The sequence below is a fragment of the Trichosurus vulpecula genome, chromosome 9 (assembly GCF_011100635.1).
Source record: "Trichosurus vulpecula isolate mTriVul1 chromosome 9, mTriVul1.pri, whole genome shotgun sequence".
Taxonomy (NCBI): domain Eukaryota; kingdom Metazoa; phylum Chordata; class Mammalia; order Diprotodontia; family Phalangeridae; genus Trichosurus; species Trichosurus vulpecula.
The window spans coordinates 13924176-13934909 of record NC_050581.1 but is presented as its reverse complement, the minus strand read 5'-3'; the positions used below and the strand labels follow the sequence as shown (position 1 = coordinate 13934909).

The following is a 10734-nucleotide window of genomic DNA, read 5'->3' as shown; positions in this document are numbered from 1 at the left end:
CGGCCCCAGCAGCGGTATCGCCTGCTCCCGGAGCTGGAGGGTCTGGTGGTTCCCGCAGGGCAGCGGCGCCCGCACGGATGCAGTGATGCTCTCGGCAGCCACCTCCGCCGCCGCCCGTCCTCCTCCTCCTCCTCCTTCTCCTCCTGCTGTGTCTGAGGAGGTCTTTTGTCTGCGTCCCGAGCCGCAGGGAATCAACCGCCGCGCAGACCCGCCATCGCGGGCCGCAGCCTCGCCTCGGCTGTGAAGGGGGTGGGGGCTGGTTCTCCGTCGTTGGCCTCCCTGGCCAATTTCCTTCCCATGAAAATGGAGCCGGATTTATTCGTGACTCTGTCTGCATCGGCCGGGACCACGTCGGACTCCCTGCTGACATTTGGGGACCTGTTCCCGGAGCAGAAGGGGAAGTACTTCCTCATGGACCTGGAGAAAGTGTCGGAGGAATCCAGGGGGCAGGTGGCTGGTCCCGATCTGGTGCTGCTTCCTCCGGAGACCTCCCCGCAGCCCTCGGTGCTTCTAGGGCCTGTTCTGCAGGAAACGGGGTCTGTGGCTTTCCAGCAAGTTTTGGGGGAGGTGAAGCTCCACCAGGACTTATTTTCTGAAGGGCCCATCAAATATTTGTATCGGTTAGAAAATCAGGACCTCTGTCTTTTGGACCAAGAATCCAATACTTCCGTCGCTGACATCGATCAGGATTTATCTGTTAGTGACAAGCAGATGTCTTTGCTAGGTGTGGTTAATGATTCTTCTACCTTGGTGCGGGATCCGGTAGTTTCCGACCGGTTAACAGGTTCTGAAGAGCAGGAGCGGGAGGACCTTTATGCTCTTGCTTTGGGCCCTCCTCGGTCACCTCCACAGGATTTACGGTTGAGCATAGAATTTAGGGAGCAGGAATCATGTACGGAAAACCGCCTTCGAGAAAGTGATGACATTCTTCAGGATCAAAGAGATTTGTACTTAGGCATGGACCAGGCTACTTGCCCGGACACCAAAACCCAGCTCTCAGGACTTGATCCAGCTTTTTCCTGGACTAAAGAGCCGGAGGATTATGTGCCCGAAAGATGCCAGAAAAGTGTTTCATTAAGTGCGGATGATTTAAATCACAGTTACCAAATTAGTAATGAAATAAACTTCTTTCCCTCTTACACTACTTCCACTTTGTGTGATCTGAAGTTAGATATAGTTCAGAATAACCTGGGCCAATCCTCTGATTTCAACCAGACTGAACCAATTCCAAATGAGCCTTCAGGGTGTCCGGAAGATGGCCCTCGCCTCAGAGCTGTATTTGATGCCCTAGACAGAGATGGGGATGGTTTTGTCCGAATAGAAGAGTTTGTTCAATTTGCTACAGTTTATGGTGCAGAACAGGTAATATAATCCAAAATTTCTCTGATTTGGATGACTGTATGTCCTTGAGTATGTGTCTCCCATGTTTTTATTTCATCTGAAAATTTATCTCTAAAAGACCTTCCATCCTGAACAAATAATGTCATTTTTGTATCTATTTACGCCAAATACTGGGCAATCTTGAGATGTATGTACAACGATAATAGCTTTGGGAGGTCGTCCCCCCCAAACTGGAATATTCTTTATCTCTGATCATATTTCATTGAATCCTTTCCCCCTTTTCCCCTCCCCCCACAAATACAGTAAATATCTTCTAGATCTAGTGAGGATAAATTTGTCAACTTTAGCCTAGAACAATCTTGGATATAAAGTTAGAGGAGCCAACCTTAACCAAAAACCTGGACTTAAATATCTCGGGTTTTTTGGGGAGGGGGATTGAGGGTAATACATTGAAGTCAAGGACCTATAAAATCCCAATTCTGTTGGAGCAGTTAAGGACATATTAGTAGCTTCTAGTTTTGAACAGTTATTTTAAAACGTGTGGTTAAGAATTTTTTTAAATAAGGGAGGCTTTTATTTTGAGCCAAGAAAAATAGAATAATTTTTCTCTACCTCCACTTTTTTTCTGCCTATGCTCCTGTGAATTACTTAATTACTAAATGCACAAATTAACAGATGATTAGTGTTGGAAGGGAAGGTTGAGTTTGAACCAGCTACCTCTGGAACCTCAGGCAAACTCCCTCTGCCTGAGCTACCAGGCAGGAAGCTCAAAGGCTCTGTACAGTCAGCAAGCAGCCTTTTGGCTTGGCAGCCACAGCCTGCAGTGATGCTGCTGCTGGGTGGGATTCCTCCTCCTGCCTTCCCTCTTCTCTTCAACTCAGGGCTTCTCTCCAACAAGAGATAGTCATGGTATATGGTAGATCCAGAGCTGGAAGGAACCTCAGAGACCATCTAGAGTCACTCCTTTATTTTATAGATGAGGGAACTGAGACCCAGAGAGTTTAAATTACTTGCCCAGTCTCATCTAGTCTCATCTCTTCTTATTTTACAACTAGGGAAACTGAGGACAAATAATCATTTTTCACCACAACTAAACTAGTCACCAATAATAATAACATTTATATAGGCTCTTAAGATTTGCAAAGCACTTAGCTCATAACAGACCTGTGAGGTAGGTAGGTTGTACAAGTGCTATTACCTTCTATATATATGTAGATGAGGAAATTGAGGCACTGAGCAGTAAAGTGACCTGACCATGATCACACAGCTAGTAAGTGTCAAATGTGGTATTTGAATGATTCTGTCATAACAATCTCCTAATGTTTCATATGCATACTTTTTATATATACCTCTAATTATGCATAGGAATTTTCTTATAAGTTTTATTACAAGATTTTGTTAGTGGTAGACATGATTAAGTTTTTAGTTTGCCTTAAGGATTCCACCAGTTTTTCCAAAAATCTCTCATTAAACATTGTCTGCTGATTAGTTGAAAGCTTTAAACATTGTTACAAGTTCTTATCTTAAGTAGTCTTTAAGTTACCATCCTTTTCACAACTCATCATTTTCAGACACATATTTACATTTGTTATACGTATATGGTACAAGATCATGGTCTTCATGTGACTTTGTTTTATTAGAAGGCTGTCTATACAGAGTAATGACAAGTTCTTTATATGTGGCTCTGATAGAATTTTATACTATGCTGGCCTCTTGTACATATGTCAGCAATAAATTGGGCATTAAAGCATATTCACAATTTAAGCAGAAATCCTTTTAAAGATAAAATATAATGTCAACTATTCAGAGTACTATTTACTTACTGTAATAATCTTTGTAAGTCAGCCTATCTATAAAAACACAATATTTATGATATCTGTTGTCCAAAGTATACTGTATATACATGGCAATATAGCTATATCATGGTTCTTTGAGTATAGCCTAGGAAGGTATGGGGGCTGCTTTAAAAAATCTTTATGTTGTCACTGTTAAATGACACCAAGCCTCCCCTCCTTCTGTCCTCCTTCACCACTCCCAAAACCCTCCTTGTAACAAAAGAAAAATATATTTAGGCATAACAAACCAACACCTTGGCCATGTGCCTCATTTCGTGTGGTGGAAAAGTGGTCAGACAACCTACCTCCTATGCATACTACCTGAGTGACCTTGGGTAAGTCATAATCTCCTGTGTCCTCATTTTCCTCATCTGTAAAATGGACTACATGGCTTCTGTGGCTCTTTCTAGCTCTAGATCTATGATCTATAAGAGTCCCCCACTAATCAGAGATTTCTAAAGTCTCAGGTTTTTCTTTATACTATTGTGATCATTGCCCAGGGATTGTTCTCTTTTTTTCTGCTTATTTTGTTCTACCTCGGTTTATTTATATAAGTTTTCTTGTTCCTCTGTAGTCTTCATAGCTGTTATTTCTTATGGGGCAAATAATGTTACATTACATATCATTTGTTTCAATTTTTTTCTTGTTACCATAGAAAACATATTTTTGTGCACATAAGATCTTTCTGTCTTTGATCTCCTTGTGTTACATGCCCAATGGTGATTTCCCTGGGTCTGATGGTACATACAGTTTAGTGCCCTTTCTAGAATAGTTATAGATTGTGTTCCAGAATGGTCAAATCAATTCATAATTCTAATAGTACATTGATGTGACTATCTTCCCAAAGCCTCCCTGACATTTACCATTTGTGTCTTCTGGTGCCTATTTACATCCTGAAACTTATCTATTAATTTCATTGTTATTAAATGACTTATATCCCTGCATTTGCAGGTCATCTCTGTGTTAGTATTTCTATTTGGAATTAAGGTATAACTGAGAAGTGACACACCTGCCAATTCCACATTTACCATATTGGTTGTCTGCTATAGTTCCGATAGTGTTTCTATTTTGCAGCCTTTTCTCTTTGCCATGTGCTCTTGACAATACCTTTGTCTTTGGTTTCTATATAATTGTGTGATATTTTTATCTAACCATTGACCGTGCCATATAGCTTAAGAATGTGGATGGGTTTCAGTTTGTACTTATGAAAATATTTCTTATATAGATCATTAAGTTGTAGTGTGATGGGAAATCTTGGTACATGGGAGCAAACATAAGATAGAATGCTGACTTGGAGTCAGGAAATCTAGAATCCTGCCTCTAACATTTACTAGCTGTGTGACCAAGGGCAAATCATTTCACCTCTCAGTTTCCACATCTGCAAAATGAGGATAACTATATGTATATATAATATTACCTTACAGGGTTGTTGTAAGGCTCAAATGAGTTAATGTATACAATCTGCTTTGCAAGCCCTAAAACAAAATATAAATATCAACTATTTTTATTATCAAATACTCTGATAAAATTTTCCTACATCTTAGGTTCTTTTTCTGGTTTTAGAATTTTCTTATTTACCTTGTTTGATTTCTATATATCACATGTACTCTTTTAGTAGCTAGAAAATCCTTTGAGGAAAGTTTCATCTTACTGACTTCTGGGTCCTTAAAATTATATCCATTTGAAGGTCTCCTTGTCTTCCCTTATTGGTCACAGTGAGAAAACTTTGAATTGCTATTTAGGGGGTTGGTAAAACAATGAATCAATTCAATGAATGTCTTATAAGCACCTATTGTGTGTGCAAGACTGAAGTCTTACCTTCTTCATGGCATAAAAGTGACTTTGGATTCTTAAAAGTTGTACCTGTGAAGCAAATTTTATCCCATTCTATCTTTCCCATCTCCCTTCTCCCAGTGCATCCTTCTTCCTCACCCTTTAATTTTAGTTTTTTTAGATATCATCCCATCATAGTCAGTTCACACCCACGCCCTCTGTCTATATATACTCTTTCTAACTGCTCTAATGATGATAAAGTTCTTAGGAGTTCTAAATATCATCTTTCCATGTAGGAATGTAAACTGTTTAACTTTATTTAATCCCTCTTCCTGTTTATCTTTTTGTTCTTCTCTTGAGTCATATTTGAAAGTCAGATTTTCTATTCAGCTCTGGTCTTTTCATCAGGAATGCTTGAAAATCCTCTATTGTATTAAATATCCATTTTTTCCCCCAAAGGATTGTACTCGTTTTTGCCGGGTAGGTGATTTGTGGTTGTAATACAAACTCCTTTGCCCTCCAGAATATCATATCCCAGGCCCTCCAATCCTTTTATGCAGAAGCTGCTAAATTCTGTGTTATTCTGACTGCAGTTCCATGATATTTGAATTGTTTCTTTTTGGCTGCTTGTAATATTTTTTCCTTGACCTGGAAGCGCTGGAATTTGGCTATAAAATTCCTGAGAGTTTCCTTTTGGGATCTCTTTCAGTAGGTTATTGGTGGATTCTTTCAATTTCTATCTTACCCTCTGATTGTAGGATATTAGGGCAGTTTTCCTTGATAATTTCTTGAAATGTTTCTAGGCTCTTTTTTGATCATGGCTTTCAGGTAGTACAAAAACTCTTAAATTATCTTTCCTGGATCTATTTTCTAGGTCAGTTGTTTTTTCCAATGAAACATTTCACATTTTCTTCTATTTTTTCATTCTTTTGATTTTGTTATATTATTTCCTGATGTCTCATGGAGTCATAGTTTTTGGTTGCCCAATTTTAATTTTTAAGAAATTATTTTCTTCAGTGAGCTTTTGTAACCCCTTTTTCATTTGGCTAATTCTTCTTTTTAAAGAGTTCTTCTCTTCAGGAAATTTTTGTACATCTTTTACCACTTGGCCTACTCTGTTTTTTAAGGTGTTATTTTCTTCAGTATTTTTTGTACCTCCTTCACCAAGCTGTTGACTTTTTCCCCCTGATTTTCTTGCATCATTCTTGTTTCTTTTCGCAGTTTTTCCTCTACTTCTTTGATTTTTAAAATCTTTTTAAGTTCTTTCAGGAATTCTCTTTTGGGTTACTGAGACTCATATTTTTCTTTGAGGCTTTGATGGCAGCTGTTTTGACTTTGTTGACCTTCCCTGTCACCATAGTAACTTTCTATGGTCAGTTTCTTTTTCTGTTTTTACTCATTTTTTCAGCCTATTTCTTGACTTTTAACTTTATGTTAAAAGTCTGCTGTGCTTCTAGAGTGGAAGGGCCACTGTCCCAAGCTTTAGATTTTTCATGCTGCTGTTTTCAGAGCTAGTTCTGCAGGGGAGGTCTATAAATTTTCAGTTCTTCGAAGGTGGTATAAGAAGAGACGTGGTAACTGTACTCCTGGCCTGTGCTGTGGTCTGTGAGCAACCAGAAGCACTATTTTCTGCCCTGGACTGTGACCAGGTTTCTTGCTCCCCTGCAGCCACACACCCTAGTGTGCATTTGTTCCTCCTCACCTTGGGACTAAGACCCAGAATCAAGTGTGGGTAGTGCAACAAAGGCCAGCACCCAGTGCAAACAAATTTCCTTCTGACCAGTTGTCCAACCCCTTTACAGTTTGTGGACTGAGCCCTCCAGAAACTTCTGCCAGTTGATAACATGTGCCCCCAAGGCGTGCTGCAGGCTTATGTCCTGGGTTTGCATTGTACTCTACTCTTATCTTTCCTTTCTGACCTTCTAAGTTGTCTTGGCCTGGAAAATTGTTTCACCCTGTCCTTTTACTGGTTCTACAGCTTTAAAATTTGTTTTGAGGCGTTATTTTAAAGTTGTTTGAAGGGCATTTTGGGAGAGCTCAGGTGAACACCTACCTTTACTCCATCATCTTGGCTCTGCCCCCTTCCACGAATTTTTTTTTTGTGGAGGGGGAAGGCAGGGCAATTGGGGTTAAGTGACTTGCCCAGCTAATAAGTGTGTCAGGTGTCTGAGGCTGGATTTGAATTCAGGTCCTCCTAACTCCCGGTCCAGCGCTCTACTCACTAAGCTACTTAGTGAGTAGAGTTTTACGTAGTATTTGTAACAACTTAGAAGGGAGAGTTGATTCTTTCTTGAATTGGCATTGCTTTGGCTTGGTGGGGTGCTTCTGTTTTTCATAATTTTAGAATCAAAACAAAAATCAAGCCCAGCTGTCCTGTCTTGGTTTAGTGCTTGGGCTACTGGGACGTGTGTTCCAGCTGCTGTTTTGTACTGAAAGCTGCCGCAGATTGTCCGTAGACTGGGCAGGGCATGTTGTATAGTTGTTGACATTTAACAGCCCTAAGATCTTCTGTGAGATTTTATAATATTGATGATTTTAAGTTTCAAGTTTGTGATAACTTGGAAAATTTTTAAATAAAAAAAACAAAGATGATGGGTTATTCATTGCAGACTCAGCACTGCCATAGTGTTGATTTTTATTCTTTTTACTCACAGCTTTCCATGACTTGAAACCCAGATAACACCTTTGCTCTTTCTGGCCTTTTTCTTTTGGAAGGGAAAAGGTTAAAAGAGCTTACTGAAGTGTGTATATATGTGTGTGTGTGTGTGCGCGTATACATATATACATATACATACATACATATATATATATATATGTATATATAATTTGTTAAGTGGGCTTCCTCCTTCTTCCTCATTCTTTTTTTCAGTGTTTGGGATTTTCTCCTCTATATTTGCTGAAGTTCACATATGGTCTTCAAACAGAGACTTTATAACTGGATGTCAGGGATGCTGTAGAGGAAATTCTTCAAGTTGGACTGAATATTAGCCTTGGAGGTAGATCATTGGAAATGATCATTGCAACAGAAAGTCCCTTCCAACTCAGAGATTATGAGTGTAAAACTTACCTAAGTGATAAACATGTTGTAATCTGTAGCAGTGAATACTTGGAGGATCTGTAATTTTGGGTGTTGTGTAGTTTATAAACATCTGAAAATGACACAGGCACGCACAGCAGGTGTACAGGTACTATTGGGGAAATTCTCCCACACAAAACTTTGTAGATGGAAAAGGTATTTTTTGGCCAACTCTAGAGCATTTTAGTGAGCAAGAGCCCTTCCCTCCATTTTATATTTTTGGTGGGACAGAGTGAGACACATGATAAGTAGGCATAAATGGGTTGGGATTTACATTGCTGTTATCATTATCTTTCTCCAAAAGTCAACCCGCTGATGAACTTCCATATTTTTATAAAGGACACTACCATTCATCTAGTCATTCAGGTTTGCATTCTTGCTTCCTTAGGATTGCTTAAGCCCTTATAACCAGTCAGTACCTAAATCTTGTTGATATCTGTGTATCTCTGAGGTCTCTCTCTTTCTCTTTACTAACATCATAAGTCATCACCCTATATTAAGCCCTCATCATCTTCCAGTTAGGTTGTTAGAATAGTCCCAAGACTCTTCCCTCTCCAATCTATTCTTAGCACAGCTGCCAAAGTGCTTTTCCTAAAGCCAGGCCTGACCTGACTCCTCTTCACAATAAACTCTAGTGACTCTTAATTGACTCTAGAATCAAATATAAATTCCATTTGGCATTTAAAGCCCTTCACAATTATGGCCAATCTACCTTTGAAGCATCATATAGATTACTTCCCTTTCTTCACTCTATGATTAGATAGACTAGACTTCTTGCTGTTTCTCATACATGAAATTCTATCTTCCATCTATACACCTTTGCATTGGTTGCCCCATGCCTTTACTGTACTTTGCTTCTTCCTTAGAATCCTTTATTTCTTTAAATACTCAGCTCAGATATTGACTTCTACAGGATATTTTTACCCTTTGATCCAACATGAAGCCTTTCCAGATCTCCCCAGTTCTTAGTGCTCTCTGCCCCCAAATTATTTTTTGTATATGTGTATGTCTGTTCTCTGTTACGTATTTATGTACATATTATTTCCCTTCACAAAATGTATGCTCTTTGAGGGCAGGAAATGTTTTATTTTTTTTGTCTTTGTATTGCTAACATCTGGGTATAGTGCCTGATACATGATAGGTACTTAATCAGGGCTTACTGATTGGTTATTGGAGGGAACTTCAGAATTGATAAGATCACAGATACATTTGAGTATTGGAGAGATTCACCTGTGTGGTTTCAGTATCTTACAAATTTGTCTGAATCTTCAAATTCATGAAATAAGCCACAGGAAAAATAAGACAAATATCTAGAAAATGATATGAAAGGAGTTATGCAATATACTATGAGAACATTTGCAGAATTCTAGACTCAAGTATTGGAAAAGATGCAAATATTTCACCATGAAATATTCATTTGATAGATGCTGCCCCCTCTCCCATGTACACTTTCCCTTTTTTCTACGAATGGTTTTCTTCGTCAATGACCTTCAAATCAGAGGCTTTGGTGTATACTTCCAAGAAGCCATGGGATGACCCGTTGGGCTGCAGTGACGAACAAAAATCTTACAAACTTTATCCCCCAAAGAATATATATGCCAGCATTTTCTCCATACAGAATTTCTGGCAAAATATGTAAAGGAATTGTCAAAAAGATGAATGTCCCAAGTTTGGTGACCAGTGTCTGTAAATAATTTGTTACTGATATTTTCAAATAAACCCAGTAACTTGCTTTTCAAGGTAAAGTGACTTAAATTTCTCTTTTTTTTTGCTGTCTTTTGTTTTTTATATTACTCCTCCCCCCAGTATGTCCTTTCCTTTTCTTCAATCCACAGAATCATCCTTTATAGCAAAGAATAAAAAGAAAGGAAAAAAAAGTTCAGCAAGATTTATACATCAATAGAGTCCAGTAGCATATGCATAAATCCATAACAATAGTCACCCATCTTTGCACAGAAGGTAGGGAGATGCATTCTTGTATGTGTTTTCTGGGGTTAAGTTTGGTCATTATAATTATGCAGCATTCTTTCAGTTTTCTTCTTTCCATTTACATTTTGGAGCCATGTGAATGTTGTTTTCTTGATTCTGCTTATTTCACTTTATTCAAGTTCATAAAAGTCTTTCCCTATCTGAATTTTTTATATTTGTCTCTTATGGCACAGTAATATGTTACATTTGTGTACCACAACTTGTTTAACCACTCCCCAATTGATGGGCATCTAATCTATTTCTAATTTGTTGCTACTACAAAATATTGCTATAACTACTTTGGTATATATTGGACTTTTTCTTATATATGACCTCCTTGGGGGTATCTATCTACCACTGGGGTATTTGAGTCACAAGCTATGACATTTTAGTTAACTGTCACCATAATTCCAAATTGCTCTTCAGAATGGTTGGATCAATTCATTGTTCTGCCTGTCTTTTACTGTGCCTGCCTCTACACAACCCTTCCATCATTTATCATCATATTTCTGTCTTTTGACATCATCACCAGTTTCGTGGATGTGAGTTGAACCTTCAGAATTGTTTGTTTTATGTTTTTGTTACTAGTGATTTGGAAAAATCTTTTATATGGTTGTCAATAGTTTGCAGCTCTTCTTTTGAATAGTTTGTACATATCTTTTGATCCTTTATTCATTGGGGGAACGCTTTTGGTATTAAATATTTGTGTTATTTCCCTATATACCTTAGAAATCAGACAAA

At 38.6% G+C, this 10734-nt stretch overlaps 1 protein-coding gene across 3 annotated transcripts in view; it reads left to right on the top strand.

Moving 5' to 3' along the window:
* The first annotated feature begins 284 nt into the window (after positions 1 to 284).
* Positions 285 to 10734, top strand: part of RAB11FIP3 (RAB11 family interacting protein 3) — a 158468-nt gene continuing 148018 nt past the window's right edge. For all 3 annotated transcript variants that reach the window (XM_036738398.1, XM_036738397.1, XM_036738395.1), the window contains exon 1: positions 285 to 1362. In XM_036738398.1, coding sequence (XP_036594293.1) covers positions 298 to 1362 — 1065 coding nt within the window. In that variant the 5' untranslated portion in view covers positions 285 to 297. The remainder of the gene's footprint in view (positions 1363 to 10734) is intronic.